The sequence below is a fragment of the Sander vitreus genome, chromosome 21 (genome assembly GCF_031162955.1).
Source record: "Sander vitreus isolate 19-12246 chromosome 21, sanVit1, whole genome shotgun sequence".
NCBI lineage: Eukaryota > Metazoa > Chordata > Actinopteri > Perciformes > Percidae > Sander > Sander vitreus.
This window is the reverse complement of record NC_135875.1, coordinates 12085505-12109704: the sequence shown is the minus strand read 5'-3', so window position 1 is coordinate 12109704 and position 24200 is coordinate 12085505. Positions and strand designations below refer to the sequence as shown.

Genomic DNA, 24200 nt, shown 5'->3' with positions numbered 1-24200 from the left:
TACAAATGATACATTTGGTAAAATGATTTCAAGGGCGTGTTTATCTTTCATTTACCAGATTGATTACAGTGTTCTAAGAACTCGTTCATGAGAATGCGTTGCAGCATGATAATCTAACATTAACCAACTTCCATAATAATGTCATCTATTGCATGTAAAATCCATGTGATGAGAAAACAACATGTCCTTTTTTGTGGCAGAGAATGTACCAAAATCAACCCAAACATTTCCTCAATTCATTAGCTCAATCCTGTGCAAGTCAGCGTATGTTTGGGCTGTCCCCTCCACCCAGACCAAACACTGTTCACAGCAGTTTTAGGAAGTAACATCATCTAAATTTGCTTCTGTTCAAATTGCTCAGCATGAAAAAATAGAAATAGGTAATGTGATGTTGAAAAGTTGAAGTTTTCTGACACCCAGTAGGAAGGTGTGACCAATAGGCTACTCTGTTTTGTGGCCTCCCTCTCAAACTGCAGCTCTTTCATTTGGAATCATTTAGAGAGAGAAAATTATAGTCCTTGCATGAAGGATTATACGTTTGGTAACCCTTTTTCAGCCATGGCCATTGTGTGTTGTGGTGTGAAACACTAAATCTATTTTTTTTTTGCTGTGTCTGCAGTAAATGACAGCTTCCTCATTATGTGATCTTGCATGTGCAGAACAATAGCAGGAAACACAGTCAACTGGATGCTTTTGCCTTCAAGTGTTGGTACGGGAAAAAGGAAAAAGATACCAGAGAGAGGTCACACAAAAACACACATGAAAACAGGCTCAGTCACAAACACACATACAGTACCTGCATGCTCTAATATACACACAGACATAAATACAGATTAGCTTCATCATAACCACACGGTGTCATATATAACCGAAATCTGACACAACAAATTACTAAATTACTGCTGGTATCACTCTACAACTTTCAGGAATGTCTGAAAAGCCGACTCATGATATTGTTTGAGGGAGTTATGTTGCCTTTATTTCCATAAAAATGTAATACAGCTAATTTTATAACACATGCCATGGTACAACTTTTTTGTGTGTACAAATTTTTTCAACACTTCTGCTTTACCGTTACAATGAAAAGCTCTACGACCTATGAATATTTCACTGAGAGGTTACACAATAAAATACATTACGATAATAATTGTATTTTCCACACGTGGCATATCAATACATTACTGTCATTTAAAAAACTAACCAAGTCTTCCCTTAATGTAGCAATAACGCCGCTTTTTTTGGCATCGTAAGTATCAGTTATCTTCCATGACCAAATGTAACGGACATTCATTAATATTAAAAAGTTACGCACTAAAGCTTTAAATTAAGGTTCAATAAACTAAACAAACAAAAAGATTAAAAAAAAAGATTTAGGATAAAAACAACAGAACAAATGAAACAGACTGTTTGCAAATGTATATGCATGTGGATGTATTGTAGATGACTGTGTGTGCATTGACATATATAGGTGCGGGAGTGTTTGTGTATGATTGTAAGTATGTAGGCATACATGTGACAAGTACTGTACTGTATTGAGAAAGTGTATTACCAGTATTACACTATGTTTTTCATATAAGTTTCAAAAACGTTATAACGTGGGAAATGATTATATATATATAAAGCATATATATATATATATATATATTTGTCACTGTCCAATGAAAACCATATATCTCCAAAATGTCAAGTTTTCCTGAACTACAAAAAATAACCTTGTTTTAAGCTTACATTTCTAGATGATTCATTTTTAGAGTGCTTGTTCTGTAACTTCCGATAAGTCAGTTTAGGAGATGTCTGGCACTGGACCACTGGTGGGCTTCATTGACGCCACACTGGCCAACTAAGTGTGCACATACACACACACACGTACGCACCCATACTACCGCTGAGAACCCTCCAGATCAGTGACTCTGTATGAAATGCTGGCTTTGTCTTCTCTCACAGTGGCCACTTTCATTCAGGGCCAGTATGTGGGTCTGTTGTTGTCTTTCAGTATTTGCTGCCAGTTGATCGTCGCTATAATGCTCTGTAGGCAGAGAATACATTGGCTGTCGTACAATCGCTTGTACTGTGTTTGCTCTGAGAAACATCAGCCTGTGACAAAGTGTTGGAGTAGGCAGAAAATGAAAGTTATTGTTCTGATTTATTGTAGTTACTTGACTCATAGCTGAGCTGATGTCAGTGAGTGAATGACTTATGATTATTATTATGACTCACTTTAATTGAGAAAGTGTGATCGATATTACATGACTAATGTCATATTTCTTACAGTTCTTTCAGTTTTATATTATCAGTGGTTCCTCTGACCATTACTCTGCTTAATGTTCATTCATTCCAAAACACAAATCTACAATGTTCTGCTGCTGAATTTATTATAACCTACTCTAGTTATGGCTGGTAGCTGAGATCTCAAATAAATTGGGAGAGACAAAAAATTAGAAGGCAAAAAACTTTTTTTAATAAAGTTTGTATATTATTTAATGTATTATTATTATTATTATTATTATTATTATTATTATTATTATTATTATTATTATCTATAGCAAATTAGCAACAGTAGCACATCAGTTGTATTTGGCCTGGAAAATGCAGGTTGATTGTCTTGTGTAAATTGTTTGGGCTTAAAATGTGTTTAAACTTCATTTTAAGAATGGAAATTTCACACTATATTATTAGTGTTACTCCATGTTTGTTTTCAGGGAACTTTCATATCACTGTCATAAATTGTGCCCAGTGAAGTGCGCTTTTTCCCTTTCCTGTTCGTCAGAGAGAGGCTATTGTTGTATTATGTGGTGTTTGTGAATGGCACAGGAAAACAAGTTGAGAGATCTCTTGTTTAAAAGTCCCAGTCCACTCTCAACAGAGTCCAGTTTGACAGAGTCTAGCTCGATTTTAGTTTGGACTATACTTGACTTACTTATTCTCTGGGCAAGGAACCACACTGTGAAAATACAGGGTCACATGGATTTTCAAACAAGTAAAATGTATTTAAATAGCACACTTTCCAGATAAGGCTACATCAGCCTAGGATTTGACAAATCAAATAACACGATTATACTACAGAAATACATTAATAAATCCAAACCAAGAGTTCCTCAATTTAGCATTGTGCATTGTTCTAACAGACGTCATCCTGTCCTTTGCTGCCACCTCCAGGGAGCTGAAGCTTAGTCTTGTTCTGTATGTATCATCTGCCTTCCCAGCTCATAACAAAGGTAGCAGTGTAGTGATCAGCAGTACACAACAATGTTTCTTGTTACTTATGAGTGTACTTAAAAGAAGTTGTAGGACTGCACCACTAGGAAAACAGTGGGTTCTGATTAGTGTTCCCAGATCCTTGGATGATGGAATCGGCTCAGCAGATAAAGGAAAGGGAAAATATAATCTGCATTTTTGGTTTAGTCATATGACAGTGGGCGGCTGTGGCTCAGGAGGGAGAGTGGGTTGCAGGGTTGGTTCGATCCCCGTCTATCCGGTCCACATGTTGAAGCGTTCTTGGGCAAGACACCAGTGGTTGGCCAGCACCTTGCATAGTAGTTTGCTGCTGTGTGAATGAGAGGCAGAATTGTACAGCCCTTTGGATAAAAGCGCTATTGAAATGCAGTCCAATCTACCATTTACAGTAGTGTTAATGCACAGTGGATAAAAACTTTGCTAATTGATCAATGTGACAAATCCCATAATGTACAATCAAATTACTGTAATCGTTTTCTTTCTTGTAATCTTTTGTTGCAATAACGAACAAGCCCCTTTCTTGGACAGTCAGCCATTTCGAATAAATCTTGATTGATTGGTTATCGGCCTCATGGGTAGAAGGGGTTTGCTCCACCAACTAGTAGGTTCAGAAGGCCATTATCATCTAAGGACAGTTTAAAATGTATTTCATATTTTAGCCTGTTACTGTCACCATGGTGACACATGAGAACAATGACAACAGAACAGTGAAATTGTTCAAGATATAAAGTCAGCCGTAGAATAAAACAAACAATCTGCAAATATAAAAAAATTGGTCTCCATGTGCATTCTGTCCGCATTGAATATGACAATATCGTATTATAATATTATTGCAGTCATCATGGAGGTGTCCAAAAGTACACTGGATCATTGTAAGAGGGAGACATATAACGTTGCTGCATGTTAGACTGTAAATAATCAGCTGGACTTGAAAAGAAGCACAGTGAACAAAGTTCACTGCAACTAACAATACTTTTTTATTATCAATGAATCTGACGATTATTTTCTTGAATAATCATCTATAAAACTAAAAATGCCATTCACAATATCCTAGAACCCAAGGTGACATCATCAAATGTCTTGTTTTGTCCGACAAACCGCCCAAAACCTGCAAATATTGAATTTACAATTATGTAAAACAGCGACAAGCTGCAAATCCTCACTTTGAAGAAGCTGGAACCAGAGACTTTTTTAGCCTGAAAAGAAGGACTTTGAATCGACTTTGGTTAATCGATTAAACGTTGCAGCGAGTACAAAGACACAGGCATTTAAGTAGACCAAGTAATGTAATACAGTAATAAAGAGGGTTTGGTAAAATTAGAAAGGTTTCATAAGCAGATGTTTGTCTGGTTGAACAGAATCAGAAAAGTTTTTCCTGAGCTGAAATTCAACTTTTTAGGAATGATCAGTTATAGGGACAGCCATGTTTTGCTTCCCTCTTTGTGCAGCAGTGACATCTACTGGTCTAGGTCTGTAAAACACAGCCTGAGAGGTCAGCAGGAAAAACTAAAATTTTCCAGTGAGCCCTACATAATTTCCAGATGACCAGAAGAGATTGGAAGCATCCCACAGAATAACACAGTGAGAAAGATGATAATGCTAGAATGCTAGTTTGGTCTTGTAAGTTTCAAACTCAGTTCCATATAACAATAACACAGTAAAAGTCAAAGTTAAAGGGGTGATTGAATGCAAAACCGATTTTACCTTGTCATAGTTGAATAATGACAGTTTAGTGGGTAACTAGGACATACATAGAACCTCAAAATCCCATTGACACCTTTTTCCTCTGCAAATCTCACAATTTGAAACTGCCTCTGAAAACGGGCAACTCTCAACGAGCCGCCTGGTTGACGTCAACTCAGCGGCTCCTCCTCATTTGGCTCTAGTCTCTATCTTTGTCACGCCCAAACATTTACATAGGCTACACCACTGATCTGAGGTCAGCTTAGTCTTCTGAATAGGTCGCGCAGATCTCAGAAATTGTATACATTGTTCATCTGCTATTTTACCACTAAATTCACTTCTGAGACTTTTTTATGCGAGAAATCAACTATGTAGAGGTCAAATATGGGTCGTTTTACGAAAATTGATGTCTAATTGCAAATTTTGTCCGACTGTGTGTCGGAGTTCAGCGGCCGGTGCTGCCTGTGTTGCTGCCTCACCGCTGGCCTGCCTTCCTTCACAGACCCCGGCCTGCTGTGAGGTAGATGGAGCTCCGTCACGGCTGGCAGCCCACGGCACTCCATACCCGCGCAAAGTCACCGTTTTTGGGGTTAATGGACTACCAAACGCCGCTGCCCTGACAGAGCTCCAGGGCCTGCAGCTCCCCTCTTCCTGCTAAATGGCCGGTGTGTGTGAGTGAGAGCGCAGTCAGCGAGCTTGTTACGCCAGCAATCTCTTAGGTTCCAGTTAATCTTATAATGTGTGTAATTATAATGTGTTGAGTTATTTAAACAAACGATCGGGGAAATAACGTCCTCTTGTCCGCGAGTCGCATTGATAGAGCCTGCGGCTGGATGGAGCTCTATCAATGAGAGCTAGCTAGCCTCCTCTTAGAATTCCTCTGAAATTCACAAAAATGCATTAAATTGAAATCGGACACATTGTTAGCTTTATAAGACCTTGGGGTAGATGTTATATAAGTGGCGTGACGAAATTCAAACTGTAAATATAACTACTCTAGTTATGCCAGCAGCTGGCAGCCAGCCAGCTCCGCAGAGCTCCACGGAGCTCCACGGAGCACCGAGTACTCCTGTAGTCCAGTACCCAGGGAAACGGTGACTTTCACTGGGTATGGAGGTTTCCGCTTTCTCGTCAGACTGTGTGGAGCTCCTAGCTAAAGTCCGACACGTCTTACCAAATTTGCAATTAGTCATAAATCTTCATAAAACGACCCATATTTGAGCTTTATATAGTTGATTTATAAATAGATAAAAAAGTCTCAGAAGTGAATTTAATAACAAAATAGCCCGACAAACAATGTATAACTTTGCAGTGTCTGAAATATGAGACCTGCTCTCTCATCTCCAATGTGTTTCTATGTGGTTCGCTCAAACCAATCAGCACGCAGCTCATCTAAATATTCATGAGCATACCATATTTGGAAGAAAAGCTCTTGTTCCAAATAGAGCCCTATTCACAGGGTAGTTAAGGGCCTAATAAAATAGCATTCGGGCAATTTTCAGCCCAACCAATGTTACATACCCTATTAGGAGACCTTAAAGAACAGTGTAAAATACCCAATATAATCATTCAATCACCCCTTTAAGACTTTATCAAAGCACCTTTTGTTGAAAAATAAACTACAACTTTGTATCTGAATCTGTGCAAGCGTGCAGGGTGCATTACGGCTGCCAAGGTTCTGAACCAGGTTAACTTTACATGGTGCTAATTAATGATTTTCTCAAGGATATTCTCTGCACTTCCTGTTTTTGGTAATTAGTTTTTATTTTATTCTTGTAATCTTCAGATGTCCTTTAGTCATTATGTCTGTTATGGGGTGGATTAAGTAATGATATATTATTATTTGCATTACTATAATAATAATTGTTATTATAGTGAGTGAGAAAACACAATATACAGAGATGGTAAATGATGACAGCAAAAACATTGTTTTAATTTTTAATTTTCATCAAATTATTGTAATCAAAATCCAAAAAGTCCTTTACAAATACAGGATAGCTGTGTTCATACATATCAACACTGTTACATAAATACACCAACATTCCTTAATAGGGACACAAAAAACACAAACAAAAATGCAAAGGTTTGAAATACATAACCAAAGGACTACAAAGGTAAAATTACATACATTTATAATGGTCAATGTATGTGTGCATGTGTGTACGTGTGTATATGTTTGTGTGTTATTGTCCATGTCTCATCTAGGGCCAAGTTTTAAGGGGGTTTTGGGAGATGAGAGGTTCTTCTTGCCGTTATGGGGCTTCACTTTCAGGTTTTGTTTTGGTGCCGGTTTCAAGTAAAAATGAAGCTGTAAGGGAAGAGATGGAGAACAAAAGTGTGAATGTTCAAGGCAGAGTACATTTCCAGCCTATAAGAACATGCAGACACACAAAAATGATTCACAAGCAGAGTCGGGTTCTCTAAAAGTGCATTTGAACTACTTACTACCTGCTTTTTCACTAAAAAGAAAAGGTAACAACTGTGAATCAGCTGTTAGATTCCTGTCTTTTGCACCAATATGCTCTTTCCATATAGATAGAAACTCACCTGTATGGCCTCTGCTGGTCCCACTGTGACAGTGCTGGTGGAGGGGGCGTAACCTGGGGCCGATACTGTCACAGTGTAGGTGCCTGGTAACAGAAGTCTGAAATAGTCACCATCCACTCCTGGATGAATGAAGACATGGGAAACGATGAGAGGTGGAAACATCCAACTAGTTTATTTCAAATTTTAATTTAGGCCTACACAGTGGTGGAAAAGTATTCAGATGCATTGCTTAAATAATGGTAGCAATACCACTCTGTATCACCAGTCTGGTATGACCAGTACCATGTGGTAGCTAATGTTAGCGAATGTTAGCTAACTTTCGATGGATATTACTGTGTAATTGACTGATTACTTTTTTTTTACGTTTTCTGACTTGAAGACACCTTTTTATTTGTGTTACTGTTACAGTAGAATTAGCATGTATTATTATCCTGTAATTGTCACTTATGTACCCACTATTCATGTAAAATGGCCTCTGGTAGAGTAATAGTAATGATTTCTAATTATTACTGATGCTTTAACATGTAAACAACATTTTAATGCCAAAGTCGGCCAAAGTGGAACTGATTTTAGGTATTTTTAACATACTGTTGGGGGTTTAATTTACTGTTTTGTAATTAATCAGATGTAATGCGCTCATTACAGATTTTTAAAGTCTAATCTAAAGTAGTAACTATAGCTTAAAAGTAACTTTCCCTCTTAAATGCAGTGGAGTATAAAGTAGCATACACATTTTTGTGCCTTTATTTGACAGGACAGCTTAGACTTGAAAGGGGAGAGAGAGGGAGAATGACATGCAGCAAAGGGTCGCAGGTCAGAATTGAACCCGCGGCCACTGCGGCTATAGGATAGAGCCTCTGCGCACGCTCTAACAGTTGAGCTACCCAGGCACCCCAGTAGCATACAATTGTAATACTCAAGTAAACTACAAGTACCTCAGAATTTACCTTTAGTACATTACTCGTTAAATACAGTACTCTTCTAAATGTAAATACAGTGCCCATACAATTATTTAAGTGCATTTCCACTATTGACCACTAGGTGGCAGTTTGTTCCATTCCAGTGTGAGGATTGCCAGGACATTAGCAGATCATTTACCACATACCTCACATTCTCACATACTTCTTAAACCCTGCAGTTAAGGAGTAAAAAAATACCAGGAAATAACCACATCTGTGTAACAATTAACTGACACCCCTCCAGCCCCTTCTCACCACTGGTCACATCGTGGTTGATGCCAGCCACTGCGACCTCAGCGTTGCCAACAGGGTTGTTGTTTTCATCATACACCATGCCTTTTATCCCATGATGCACCTGAAAAACAAGTTATTTTTCCATTTAATTTGACCAATTTCTCACAGTTCTTTCTTTTATGGATCCTGGCATTTGTGCTTGAGCTTGGGCCACCCGAAATATGTGATGTTAATCTAGGCAAATCAGGTATGTGTAACCATAGATAGCTTTGTGTTTGAATGCTGCAATGAATTACAGCATTGATTGCAAGTCATATCAGGTCATAAACTACATTTCTAATGCAAACTTTCCAAAAACATTAGACCTTATTAACTTTCCTCGGCCCTGTGGTCTGCAACAGACATACAGTCAAACAAGACCAAACAGCATCTGAAGGCCATTTCAGTTTGGTCTATTTAATCAGTGCTGCAGAAAAGGTTGTACATTTCTGAGCCCTCTCTTGGGGCTTAAGAAACACTATTAGTGGCAATGCATCACTGTATTTTATCTCAGCACTCTGACAATCTTGAATAAAGGATATTTTGTACCTCATACTTTGTCCTTTCATACTTGAAGGAGGGAAGTCAGTTTACTCGTATTACACTTAATTTCATGCAGCTCATTTTAAGTCACTTTATCCATGGATTCCCAGCCAACATTTACAAGAAGCCAGGGTATTGGACTCATGACTCTTGGTAGTTGGGTTTTTGTGTGTAACTGTATGTCTGCGTATTTGTGTGCACCTAGTTGATTAACCAGTAACTTGCCAAATTGTGAGAGTCTGTATGTGTGTTCTGACCTGTTCAAGGTATGAAACCAGTGCTTCTCGGTTGCCCAGCCATTCTCTGGGCAGTGCTGATGCTGGAGGAAACTTATCACAGCTCAGCTCCAGGGTGATCTCAAAACAGTTGGTGTACAGGTAGTTGAAGTCCTGCATGCCTGAAACACACAGAAATAGACGCTTTACGTTAGATTTCAAGAAAAGATCACCAAGATCTCTTGTTTTATTTCAATGGTTCCCAGGGTGGTTTATAGAGACAGACCTTTAACATCTTTTAGACAGACTGATATTACACCCTACTAACTACAGAAAGTTTTCTTTTTTTTGTTGAAACCTGAATTTTCCAAGTCTCTGGCTTTGCAACTTTGCGATACAGCAATACTTTTCATAGAAGCGTAATGCATATGAGGCCAGGGTTGGGAGGGAAAGTTCAAATCTAACCTCATAGACCATGACATAAGACTTGGAGCAAAAGGAGTTGGTAAAATAAACATAACATGTTCCTGCTAAATGCGACTTTGGGCGTTTTCATCCAATTCAAAAGCTTGCATGACTCAACCGAAAAGCTCAACAGATTCACATTCCTAAGAATAATCCTGACCAGTCCAGACCAGGATTTACAGATCAAAGACGTGAATTTTGTTATTGTTACAGATTAACTTAACTGAAATTGAATACATGCCCAGACAGTTTGATGAATTTGTAGCTGTATCTTCCAAGCATGCTATGGCAAAACATTTCTCATAAACCAAACGTGGGTTTTCAACAAAAAAACACAAAGAAAAGTAGAATTACAGTACAGTAATCAATACAATATCTTACTGTAAACAAACAAAAAACAATAAAAAACAATGAATAATTAGTTAATAAATATTAGAGTGCAATGGTAAGGGGATGGTGTGGATGGTTTATGGATCCTGCTTTCTGTTAGGGTCTGGCCACATCACCTCATTCACATTATTATCAACGGGGGAAATATCACAATTGGTCCCGTATCCAACCCTGGACTGACCCCACCTCAATGTCTCTGCATGCCTCTTCTATTGCTTGCAGAAGAGGCATATGGGCATGTGGTTGGTGGTCGTGCACTTTCCAGCGCCAAGCTGATAAAAAAAATCCTTAATCGGATTGAAAAATGGGGAGTAAGGGGCCAAGTATACTGTGAAGTTACAGTATTGTGATTGGTGAACCAGTCCCAGACCAGAGCAGCCTAGTGAAAACTAACACTATCTCAGATGACAACAAACCGGGGCTGCTGTGGTCCGTCTTGTACATCTACATTATGTAGTGCATCCAGAAATGTGATTATATGTGCAGTATTGTAGGGACCTAGAGTGGCATGGTGATGGAGAACTCCCTGCAGACTAATGGCGGCACACAAGGTGATCATGTGTGTGGGTGTGTTGCCAATTTCAGATAGTGCTTTGCATTTTAAAGATAAGTGTTTTCCCTAATTGCAAGAGTTTTCATTCTTGAACAAAGTTTATAATGTAAAAAACAGTGTGTAGTGTTTTGTAAGAAGTGTGTTGCAGGATTGCAAACAAAGTGCAAAGCAGAAAACGTGTTTGTAAGTTTTGATGCTTTTGTCTAAGCATTCATTTTTAGTGCGTAAGCAAAATCGCCTTTTCGGGAAAAACTTCAGGACAGGGCAGGCCAACAATCACCCACTTTGCCAGGATTAGTGCAAACTAGCAAGAGCTACGATAGGCATTTTCAAGCTAGCAGCTAATGTTACAGTCCCTTTCCGTGGCTATTACAGGCAGCCCCTGCACCTACAAGCTGTAACATAACTGCAGTGATTGCGGTTTATCAAAACTGTGGTGTTTTTGGGGGAAGCAAGAACTGCAGTTAAAGAGTTAAAGAGATTCTTGCAATTTTTGGTTGGCATCTTCATGGTTGAATGCACTTATTGTAAGTGGCTTCGTAAAAAGCATCAGCTGAAAAATGAAATGTAAAGTAAAATGATAGTATTTTAACAGATATTAGTGGGTCGTACAATTCTGTTATGTTAACACCTGTAACTGTTTGTGCATATGACTGTTAAGCTGTAGTCTTTGTAATTAATAAGCTATGTGTTAACGATGATGATAAATTTCAATTTTGGCCACTAGGTAGGGATCTGACTTTAGTTTTAGGCCACCCTTACTGACAAGTAACCTAAAGATCTGTAAGTCTGATTTTAGGTTGAACTGGCTTTGTTCTATTTGTATTCTAATTCTCTGCCACGTTTGTAATTAATGTTAGGTATTGTATTGTAGTGTTCAGGCACATGAGTCAGTATGAAATGGATACATTTGTCAATTTGTGGACCACGGTTCACCACTGTGGCAAAGTGTGTCCCAAACAGCCCTGCAACTGCTTGAACCAAGAGTTACTAACTAAACAGTTCTTACCGCTGTAAGTGAAAAAATGAACTGGACACAGGTGGCAGCTCTGTGCAGCTGAAGGGAAGGCTGAAATAAAATATAAATACATCTTGGGTGCACGTTCAAAAAATTCAGACTACCCTCCCTTCAGGAGACTACCCTCCCATCCCCTGCTAGTACTTTTCATACAATCCCTAAGGTTTTTGTTGGCATGTGTCATTTACAAAGTTAAGCAGCTAAACTGAGGGGTCAGTGGAAGTGCAGCTGTTAGTGTAGACAAGGTGAAGAGGTTAAAGGCAAGAGCAGAGCACAGAGGCCTCGGAAAGAGTCAGAGATTTCATGACGACACAGGGAAAGCCGGCCTTGTGCGCCACTCAAGGCATGTCATTCATGCTGAAGTCTATGCCAGCGCCTGCCATCATTCATGCCGGTGGCCTTGTCTTTCTTAATGCCATGATAATGGACAATCTCCAACACCTTGGAACAATCTGTTTTTGTACGTGGAGGTGGTGAGTCAGTATTGTGCTTTCTGGTGTTGGTAGAACATTTTTATTTTATTTACTTATTCTATCAAACAAGTAGTCTTGACCTGCCTTCATTGTTGTGGCTGTGCACTTTTGGACACTGTAATAAAATCAGGGAGGGTATTTTTAAAGATGATAGTGGGATACATACGTTTCATGATTCCAGTGGAGTTTCTAGTGTTTTTAAAAGTCTGTTTTATTTGTTACTTTCTCTTCACAAGTCAGAGGTTTTGCTTACCTTTAGACAGAGAGTACCAACTGGCCCCATTGGTGATTCCCTCATCGAAGAAGTCCCCACAGTTCCAACCCTTGTGCATCCAGCTGTGAGCGTACGAATAGGTCCTCGCCAACTGTCATCAAACACAAATGCACATGCGGCCATCCATTCACATGATTTCACACACACACACACACACACACACACACACACACACACACACACACACACACACACACACACACACACACACACACACACACACACACACACACACACACACACACACACACACACACACACACACACACACACACACACACACACACACACACACACACACACACAGTGATGAGATTATTAGATCAGATCAGTGTGTGACATCTGGAAAGAATGTCTAATCTGCAGCACACCTTTCTGAAGATTTTGTCATCTGGAGTGGCCGCGTACGTGGTCCTCCCTCGAATGCGAGGGTCTCTCGACTTGTCGAAGGGGTAATTGGCTACCACGGCTCCTCCATGGAGGTTGGCTGACAGGACAAAATTGTAGTTTTGCATCCATTTTATGACTGCCAAAGTCTCTGGTTCAACCTGTGGAGGATATAGATATAACTTTTAGGGCGGATGTACTTGCATGACAATGTACATGACATATTGACCTTTTTATAAAATGATATACATACAAGCCATATTGAATGTCATTGCATTGTAGTGCAGTCTTTACATAAAACGTTCAACTCTTATTTTTGTAAAATATGGTCCAAATTTAGTCCATACATTCTTCCCCAACCCTTAAATTAAACTGTCAATGGCCTCTTAGTGCCTGACAGCCCTACTGTATATTGTCTTGTTAATGATATTATTACACATAACCTTCACTTCATCCCAGGCTTTTCATAAACAACATAAGTGGACTGAAGACATCTGGTTTTCTTTTCACCCAGAACCATGGGCTTCTCAGCTTGGCTGGTTCGGGACTAATCCTTGTTTTCTCTGCTTTTCCATATGCAAATATTTTCTCTGTGATTTTTCCTTCCCCTTTTCATTTTCAAGCAACCAGGTTGATATTTAGGAAACCATTGTTTCATTCTTCAAGGTATCCTCTGCCTTTCTCAAACCCATGAAGTGATTCTTGAACTTTACTTGCAGTGCGCTTTCTTCCTCATCCTCCAACGATTCAGTGTGTGTCATTTGATCTAGAAAATTAATTAGACATGGGTTGTGTTTGTCAAAATGCCCTCCTTTTCTGTTTTTGAGTCTAGAGTTAAGGGAAAACAAGATGATGCAGGAAACAAAGCTGCAAGGATAGAAACACAAAAGTTACCACTACAGCAAATCTACAATATGCAATCTCTTGTAATAGGGTAAACTGTGGCGTCTCCTGTGAAATCAAACATCTTAAACCTTTAAATTCCACATCTAACTATTCTAACATGCTCCGAGCCATATATCATGCATGGGAACAAGAAGTAATGCCTCTCCTTGAGTAAGGTATGTGGGACAATAAACACAGTCTGGTTCAGCTGAAAAATAGTCAGGCCAGAGACGACTGGCCTTGAGGTGAGCCTTCTGTTTTCAGGACTGGCAGGTGTTTATTGTTTGTGGATCTTTATATACCCTTGTGCATGCTTGAGGACAGAGCTGTCACCATCGTGTAGAGTTACATGTAAGGAGCACACACACAGACACTATCTTAGTGTTACAAAGATCAAATAACTGAACAGAATACAATGGCTTCTTAAATACAAATCCACACAAATCCACACATTCTGGATCACTCAGTGGTTCATCGACAGACAAGGTTAGATTTCACACTGTATGGGGGATGTCCTCTGCAGGCTAATCAAATCAGTTGTCAGCATTTCTATTTTTAATACAGGAACCAAAATAGTGCCATATGTCACCTGGTAGTTCCTGAGTTATTGCAGCTGATTCAAGATTACTCTGCTGGGTCATTTTTTTCACCTTTGCTATGTCTAAATTTGCATTATTGGTGAAACAGTTTTTTTCTTTTCTTTTTTCATTAAACTTATTCCTCTGAATGAAACATCATCAGTTGGCTAATTAAAATGTAGCATTGCTGAACCTGCAGGCGAGGGGGCTTGTGGCTTCATGCAGCCTGTGAGGATGTAATCCCGACCAGCATGAATGAAGTATCTGTAACAGTGGCACAGTTACTCTTTTGTGTTTGCCTTTCAGGAGGCTGTCATGTGGGTGGACAGCCAGCTCGCGACTGGGAGGACCAGCGTTTTAGTTTTCTCAACACATTTGCAGCCCGGGAACTAGTAAATAGGAAGAAAAAAAAATCAATGGCTGTCCTTTGCTTGGGAACAAAACCACTTTATTCATATGTAATAAAACAAAGGGGAGGAGAATGCAATAACATAGTCAGTTATAATTATTTGGCTCAACCGGTACTAGTTTTTCAAGCCTGATACCTATACAGATTATTACTAGTTAATGAAATCGATAACTGGTATTTAGACCCAATATGCATTTACAGTGGAAATGAAAAGATTTAAGTCAAAATTGGGATTTTGGAATGTTACAAACTCTAACACAAAACTTTGTTTAAATGCTTTAAGCAATTATTTAATAAATTAGAACCTTTCAACATAATACACAAGATCAGATTGTGGTCAGATAGTGTTGTGGGCGGGACATTAAGTCAGACTCAGTGGTGAGTGAAAACGAAGCAGACTGCCAAAAAATGGGCCAGTGGCGATAATCGGTCTATCCCTAATAATTATCACCTAAAATAATACCACACTCAAATATGGTTAATCTTGTCAACAGTGTTATAATCCAATGGAAACAAACACTGTTTCAATCAGGAACACTCTCGTCATAGATTTAACCATTTATTGCAACAAATGGATATACAGTTATGCTTGGGGCTGATGGCTCAGCTCTTAATAATGCTCCCTGGACCAGCCAAGTAGCATGCTTAGCTGAAACAGGGAGCACCGTGCAGAAACCCCATTGGGTATAAAAGAGTGAGCCAAAAGAAAGCCATTGAAAACCATTTTAAACTTTGAGTCATGTTAGGACTCTGAACTAGGAAGGTGGAGGCTGAGGGGAGGTGGAAGCAAAGTGTAGCCAGCAGCAGTAGTGAATGAAGCAGCGTCAGTGTAGCAGGGATCAGTCAGGAGGGAGTCACATTTAAAAGGATCGCCTTGATGTGAGAATGGCTGCGATTGGTGTGTGTCTGATAGGAATGATACAGTAATTCAATCAGCGGGCATGTGACTCCCGTGTCCTGCATGAACTAACGCTAAGCTTAATTATATATTTGACTATATTTGGTTTTTGGATACTTGGAGGGATGTTTTATTATATCTTCAGATAAATTATATTATCCAGCCATAATATCACCCAGTGGTTTCAAGCATGAGGGACAAAAAGGAAGATTAGAGGATGAACCTCAAGGAACTGAACCTTGAAAACAGTAGCCCTTTAAGAGTCTGTTGAAGATAAAACGACTGCAGACAAGACACCTCCAAGAATCTGACCTTGATCCTTAAAATGTACTTTTCAGCCGACTAATCGCAATAGTTTGACAGCACACATTCTCATCTTCTTTCAACATTTTATGCTGCAGTGATATGAAATAATAAGTGCACAGTGAAATACAGTAGAGTCACCCAGAACAGAACTGTGTTTCTACCACAGCAGTCCATCAGCATATTTTGTTTTAAATCAATGACACAGTTTATCCCCCCCAGTGTTATTCACAGTGTAGGGCATTTTTTATAATTGATGGAGAGGACATGTAGTAGCATGTACAGTACCTGACGTTTCAGAGAGCTTAGTGTGTTTCTGCCAAGTTACATATGTTTCAAGGAACACAAAGCTGGATTAGTAGTTCAATAGTCTCGCAAAAAGAATATCCACCAGGGTTTTATCAGTTTTCCACTGCCCACTGGAAAAGAGCACACGGGTAAAGGTTTTTATTATTTAAAGACAGACTCGGCAATGATGATTTTGAATGGAATTACATGATTGTTGAGAGTTGCTCACTATCTCAAGGTAGCAGATAACAGTTACACTCTCATACCGCAGAGTAGGTCAGTTCAAATTCTCATGGTGGTGACGAAATGACAAAAATGTTTAGCTGAAGCAGAAGGTCTTGGTATACTGTACATATATCTTGTTAGGTTGTTATTATTTCATGAGTGAAAGAGCTTTAGGGGACATCTGTATGTCAACTTTATTCTATGGTCTTCCGCTAACATCCTTTATACATTTCAAAGCTTATTTTGAGCTTATTTTGAGCTTCAAAGCAATCCACAAAAACTTACAGCAAACAGATCAAAAAATATTCAAACTCATATTGTTTTTAAAGGTTGCAAGTTTGGATCTAAAAGGATATTTTCAGTCATGCTTTTGTTCCACTTTCTCATCTGAGTTGGAACTAGTAACATTTTGCCACCTGTTTCATGTTGTAAAGACAAAGGAAAGCGGCCTCTTTCTGACCCAGAGGAAGAACAGCACAGTTTATATGAGGAGATATAGGTTTTACAGTAAATTAAGCAAACACGCCCATCGAAATGGGTCAGACTGTACAGGCACACACAAACATAGACAACATGAAACAGACCTACTAAGGGATTCACTTACTGTTTGAACGTATGGACTGTTTTTTTTTTTTTTTTTAAAAGCTCAACTGGCAGTGGAGTCTGATCCAGTACAAATCTCATGAATCCGTTTATGTCAACAAAGTTAAAGCCAAGATAACTGAGCTATGTTACAGCTGCTCATTATTCAACTCCATACTCAAACACTGAACACACACTCACACAAGCATGAGAAATGTACTCATTCATCGTCCTCTCTCTGTCTCTTCCACACAAGCACATACATGTATTTGCACACACAGACACACGGACATAGATAAATGAGTGTTTCCTGTGTGTTTATCCAGCAGCACTGACCTGTTGCTCCCAGTTGTCCGGCAGGGGCAGGTGGTGGTTTCGACCGTTGGTCTTCTCGTAGTAGTACATGAGTGCATTCAGGTCTGGAAAGTTCCGGTTCAGATCTAAATCTCTAGCGTTCCCTCGACCCACCAGGTAGCCGTTGAACTCTGGACCCTGTTGGCCCACAGACAAAATATCAAGTTTCTCAAACAGCAGCTACTGTTGGGTTACTTTGTTTTTTTTTGCATTATGATGTTTGGCCTCTTGGGTTTTAAGATATAGTTTTTCAAGCTATGAATTCATATTGCGTGGAAGCAGCAAAAGGAAAACTGGTTTGCATATTCCACAAACTGAAACTGCACAGAAAATCTGCAGTGTTTTTAATTTACAATAATTTCCTAGTTTTCTTAGGAATCTAAACTCAAACCCTTCCCAAAAAACTTTGAAAAGATGTTAAGAATACACAAACAGAGAAATTGTCCTGAGTTTGATAAAAAGCCTATAATATTACATGGCAGACACAAAATTGAAGAATCTTCCTTATACTCGGAACTCATGAGGTTGGCATTCGTGCTTTGAGTCTCAACAACTATTGGATGGATTGCCATGGAATTTGGTACAGACATTCATGTTCCCCAGAGGATGAATCCTAATAACTTTCAGTGGCATCATCAGGTCAAAATCTTAACTTGTTCAATACTTCAGTTTATGAGCAAATACCGGAAAAACGAATGGCATTCCATCAGCCACAAATGTACTTTTTGTTTAGCGCTAATTAGCAAATGTTAGAGTGCTAACTACTGTAAGATGTTGAACATGGCAAACATTATACCTGCTAAACATGAACTTGTTGGCATTGTCATTGTGAGCATGTTAACATGCTGACTTAAGCATTTAGTGTACAGCCTCACAGCACCGCTAGCGTTGACTCTTGTTTTATTATACTCAGGGCTCAGAGACCTCTTTCTCTATTTCACTCGAAAGGAAACATTTAATCACAGTGTGACTTTTAAAATAAATTTTTCAGCAATGATACTCTAGCTATTTTTTATATATATATATATATATCTGGAGCAATTCCTAAAAATGATTTGTTACAAAATAAGGAGGCTCTTGTTGCTTCTGTGCAGACTTTCTGACCTGTTGTCAGACAACTGAAAGAACAGACTAGACTCTATATGGAAATACTTAAATATAAAATTTGTTGATGCCTTGGGCACATACGGATATTTTTGTTGCTCAATCAGTACCCCAAATCAACACTATGCCATCTAGGATTCTAGGAAATGAAGCAGCCTTCCCATTGTTGTCCAGATGCTGCTGCATCCAAACATCTGTTGATGCAACAAATTATAGTGCTTTGTTTGTGTGTGTCGTCTAAGTGGCAAAGAGAGGAACAGTCATGTGCAACTGGCTTCCTCGGGACATATAATTAGTCTCAAAGAGATTGTGCGTGTGTGTGTGTGTGTGTGTGTGTGTGTGTGTGTGTGTGTGTGTGTGTGTGTGTGTGTGTGTGTGTTTGTGTGTGTGTGTTTGTGTTAAAGGGGGTTGCATGTGTGTCTGTTGTTTCATGGGCCATATAATTACCCTTATGGTAGAAAGCTAGGGGCTCTCTCAGTGGGCTGATAGATGGCATTATTACAGACATTAGCAAACAGTGGAATATTTAATTAAATAAATTAACAGTTTTTGGCTCTTGGTTGCTTGTCTTCAATGGATATAAACACACACACATACCTTGTATGATATCTGATGGCGTCAGATATGTGATATGCTGTGATTTAACTTGCAGGTGTTTCGTTTTCCTGAGGGAACTTAACATTTCCAACATTTCCACTGGCAGGAACACAATCAAGCAAAAATGTGGAAACTTTCTCTCTACAAGTGGCAAATGATTGCTGAAGAAAAACAGCCAGAGGCATCCCAGTTGGCGATTTTCCCTGGTTTTCTTTTGGCAAGTGGAAGCCTGGGGCTCACGTGTATGTCAGGGTGTACTTTACCTGTCTGGCTGCCACCTCGTAGCCATCGGGGTTCATGGAGGGCAGGATGTGGATGCGCGTGTCATGGATCAGCCTCATGATCCGCTGGTTTCCGGCCCGATACTCCTCGCACAGAAACTGGGAGAACTTAATGAGCAGTTCACGGCCGAGCACTTCGTTGCCATGCATGTTGCCCACGTACTTGAACTCCGGCTCCACTGTGGAGGAAGTGGAGAGATGGAGGGGAGTATGAGGTCAAAAAGCCACACAGAGCTGCCAAGCGTGACATTTAAAATGACACGCATACATACACACATATGAGCACACTCACTACATGAAAATACAGTAGACTCGATAGGCTAGGCTGTCTTTTTCATGTTTTAAATTGAGATTTTTTTATGAGTCTTTAAGGTAGTAACTTGAGTTTCTATGTGTTACAGGATTCAAACTATGTAACCTTTGGTCAGCAGCAGCCACTCTAGCCATAAATGGCATTTATGGGATAATGGCAGATTCAATTTCCGTCTTTGTTATTATTCCTTGTCAAAATCTGGTGCCTATGTTACCAACAATGCAACTCAACCTCCAGTTCTGTTGAAGATTCAGGTTTGTTATGCTAGTTGTACTGTAGCCTCGAGCTGCTAGCCTCAAGCAGAGATGAGGAGCCAGGTTCAGTAGCCTCACTTCTTTTTACTTCTTTTTTTCATTTTTAAACTTGTAGTCTTCAGCCTGAACTGACAATTTATCAGACTTCTTTGGAGCCACAACAGGCTTTATACACCTTTTATCACATATGCAATATTACTCCTGAAGACCGGTAAACAGGCTTTGAATTTGCTAACATTAGCCACCATGAGCTACGAGACCAAGTAAGGTTGCAGTGACAAAACTCTTAATGTATTACATTGAGCAATGGTGCTGGGTTTTATTGCTTATGGATTCAACTTTTCATTTGAAAGAGAAAGATTGTGCTATGTTTTTCTTTCAAAACGCACAAAGTCTTGCTTTAAACTAATTACTAACCTTAATGTCTTTAATTCTTATTTTCCTGATGAGGTAGATCTCAAGATTCTGACAAAGGTGAGCTCTGGGGAGTGATTCTGATTACAGCTGATTGGATTATATGGACAAGATCATCTGGCATTCCTATGGGTATCTGCCACTGATTGGGTGAGCCACCTATCCAAACAGTCTCCCTCTCTGTGCAGGGTTCCCTCCTCTCAGGAGTCCCTTCATTAATCACTGCTGTAGCGTTGATAGAACCAATTGTACTTCATGTGCACTTCAGTTGTTCATGAGAATAAATAAGTGTAGGTTTTTGGGGGGTGGGGTATTGTGGGGGTGAGCAGATACTTCCATATGTATGAACACCCTTCACTAATTGCTTCAGGCACCCAAATGGCAGCTTGGGCGCTGTAATTCACCTCCTTTTCTTTAACGCGGGGCCAACTGGCTTCAGGTTCAGAAAACAGTGTTGGCTCTAGAGTGCAGCTTTAAACACACACACACACACACACACACACACACACACACACACACACACAGCAGCAGCAGCATGTCAAAGACATGAACTTCCTAAAGGGTGCAAGGGGGTTGACCCAGACAAGACCTCGGGTCACTCCCTTCCATGAAGTGCACGGTTCCTGTTTTTCACCCTCGGTCATCTTGCAACAGAACAGGCGCACATCCTTCCATTCTACTGAAGGAAGCCCCTACGTGTGCAAATGCAGAAAAAAATGCAAGCTCAGCCGCAGCCAAAAAAGCATTCCCTGCAGTTGTCAAGCTTTTTCTTCTTCAAAGAACTGCCATTCAAAATGCAAGAATGGAAAAAATATTCAAAATCACTTACATGAGTGTGACCCTTTGGCCTGTTTTCAATACAAACATTGGCAATGATGAGGTTATGGTTTTCAATTTGCAACCACTATGCAAAATAAACACCTGGAGAGCTGATTCCGTGGTTAGGAGAGGAGGGGAAACAAGCAAAGCTTTGCAAGAGCGGGTTCAGGGTTTAGGGCTTGTTGACTCAAAGCGAACTTCTGTGTCATCTGCTCAGCTTTGAATAACACCCCACATTCTGTCAGTGGTCGGATAGCAAAAAATTGAAATGAATCACAGATGTTTTTTCACTTTTGCCTTTTCCCTTTCACTTTGAGTTTTCCACAGATTACCGCCATCGAGGTTTATCAAAGAAGCCAGCTTGGGATAACTCCTCTACCTCTTCTTCACTATCAATCCACACAGTAATTCAGCTTCAGAAAACTAAATTGGAAGCTTGCATTTCATCCCTTGGGGAAAAAAACAGAACCCCCACAGACTGCTTTGTCTCCTGCCAGTTATGTTCTCACTCCCCACAGACAAGAAGCACAAAACAAGTGGGCAGCCAGTGACGGGGACTGTGCTTTTGAAATCTATAATCATTATAAATCCATTTGCTCTACCCCCAGAACACTGTATCATGTCTATGATGTATTCTTGTTTATCAGCTTCAAATGTTGCTTAGTGGTATTGCACAAAACTGTTTTATAAAGAAATTGTAACTCATGTAAACTGATTTTCACATATTTATTAAGATTGAATACTATACTAACTTGGAAGTTAGTATGTCTGTTATTATGAATAATTCCCTATTGTTTTAACCTGGACATGCAGATTGAGATAATGACACCCATAGGATCTTATTGTAACATGCCCATTTAGAGATGAATCAGGAGTTACTCACATGTTTCATGGATGCCTGGGTTATCACTTAACTCCAGCACGTAGAGGTGGCGCCCCTCTACGCTGCGCCCAATGCTGTAAATGCGAGTGATGTAAGGGCATTCGCTCTGCACTGCAAACAGGGCTCGCACCATGTCCTCATAGCGGTGATGCTGGAAGTCTGATCCGCACACCAGGAGTCCCATCAGCCCCAGCAGGAGAGCAGCGACCCAGGGAAGAGTCCACCCCTGCTGCATGGTCCCTCAGCCCTAGTTGTGCAGCACAGGAGTAGAGGAGAGGAGGCTGGAGCAGAGACTTCCTGCAACTATGCAGAACACTTTCAGATGTATATTTATCTCCTTACACACCAAACATACTGCTTACTCCCTGCTTGCTCTTTTCCTTTCTTGTCTTCTTTCTCCTCCTCTCTCTCTCCCTGTGCCTCCTCCCACTACAGTCCTCACACTGAAGAGCAAGTAAGGACAGCCCCCCTCTCTTTCTTTGTCTCACTCTCCTCCAACAGCTGCTTCACTCCCTCTCTCTTTCCCTTTGGGTCCTTGTCAAGTACATGCTACTTGCTTTATTGGCGCTTAGAATACTTCTGCTTCAAGTAGTTTGCCCCACAGCCCCCTTGGCTCTGTGCACACACAATCTGAATTTCATTCTGTCTTTGAGACACTCATTTTCTCTGCCTTTCTTTGTGTCTAACTCTTGCTCTATACTCCCTTCCTGGGAAAGAGGGGTTGTTTCCACGGTACTGCTCCCCAACCCCTGCAGCCCTCAATCATCCATTCATTAACTCTTAAGTCAACACACAACCCCTGTGTGTGTGTGTGTGTGTGTGTGTGTGTGTGTGTGTGTGTGTGTGTGTGTGTGTGTGTGTATGTGTGTGTGTGTGTGTGTGTGTGTGTATGCACGTGTGCCTGCACTCAGATGAATCAGTGTGAGAGCTCTTTCGCAACCTTTGGACTGGTTTTGTTGCTCTGTTTCCTCGAAGCAGCATTCCCACACACATACATACGCAGGCACGCATGCACGTACGCTCACATACACACACACATATAAAAACGTGTATGCATGCACTCTGATGGCTTGGAGAAGAAAGACCAAATGCTGCAATTAAACTTCTAAAAGACAGGTTGATGCCAAGATGCATGCACCCCCCACAAACACACACACATACACACACACACACACACACACACACACACACATACACACACACTTACTGCAGAGTGCGCAAGGGGTGCTGTCAATCAAACCTGCTGGAGAAAAGAGGAGCTTTTTCCTCGCAGAATGTTGTGCAACTGCTTGTGAAAGTTTCAAAAAAGAGGGAAAGAAAGGCAATTGTGAAGCAAGAGAAAGAGTTACAGATGCAAAGTTGAGACTCGAGAGGAAGGACAAATGTACAAAAAGGTGCAAAGACAGAAGAACAACTGACAAGGATGGAGAAGGAGAAGGAGAAGAGAGAGATATACAGAGAAAAAATGATTTTCTGTTATTGTTTTTCCACAAAATATGAAGCTTAAACTGTGCTTCTCACATTTACTCATCATATGCCATCAATGCCCCTTTTAACTGACAAGCTGAAGTAATTGGGACTGCTTTGGACCGGTCCTCATTGTCTCTCCTGGTGATTGTGTTTCTTCTGCTTCATTGTTTACATCTGTTACACCTCAAGGCTCCACCCTACTCCGCTCACCAGTCCTGTTCACATCTCCCTGCCATGCCAACAACATTTAGATCAATGAAACAATCCCAGCAAGATGCAAATAAAACGTGATTGTTGAGCAAAAATTGTGTCCCAAAACATCCTTCACCTAAACAGAAAAAAATTATCTTCCTTGTCACTGGCCCTGAATTGTTGAAAACAATGGACACGTGTTCCCTCACTACTTGCTAACAATCCCTTTTACATGTGTTTTCTCCTGCAGCAGCCTCATGCACCAGTCAGTGTTCATAATCATCCATAACAAAGACCACAAGTCTGAAAGACTGAAAGATGTGCAAGGGGGGAAATA

At 40.1% G+C, this 24200-nt stretch overlaps 1 protein-coding gene across 1 annotated transcript; it reads right to left on the bottom strand.

The window, feature by feature from the left end:
* Positions 1-6841: 6841 nt before the first annotated feature.
* Positions 6842-22751, bottom strand: cpn1 (carboxypeptidase N, polypeptide 1). Its single transcript, XM_078279743.1, has 9 exons — positions 22202-22751; positions 19501-19697; positions 17519-17674; positions 12999-13175; positions 12607-12718; positions 9497-9636; positions 8679-8778; positions 7465-7583; positions 6842-7225 (listed from the first exon to the last, which is right to left on the bottom strand). Exons 1-9 carry the CDS (start codon positions 22434-22436, stop codon positions 7115-7117), a joined length of 1347 nt encoding a protein of 448 aa, XP_078135869.1. The 5' UTR covers positions 22437-22751; the 3' UTR covers positions 6842-7114.
* Positions 22752-24200: the final 1449 nt, after the last annotated feature.

Excerpts from the sequence above, each read along its gene's own strand:
- cpn1 (XM_078279743.1), bottom strand. The coding sequence starts at position 22,436 with ATGCAGCAGGGGTGGACTCTTCCCTGGGTCGCTGCTCTCCTGCTGGGG. Across the intron at positions 19,698-22,201 it reads CCCAGGCATCCATGAAACAT|TGGAGCCGGAGTTCAAGTAC; the intron begins GTGAGTAACTCC and ends CTTCCTCCACAG. Across the intron at positions 9,637-12,606 it reads TTGGTACTCTCTGTCTAAAG|GCATGCAGGACTTCAACTAC; the intron begins GTAAGCAAAACC and ends TGTGTGTTTCAG.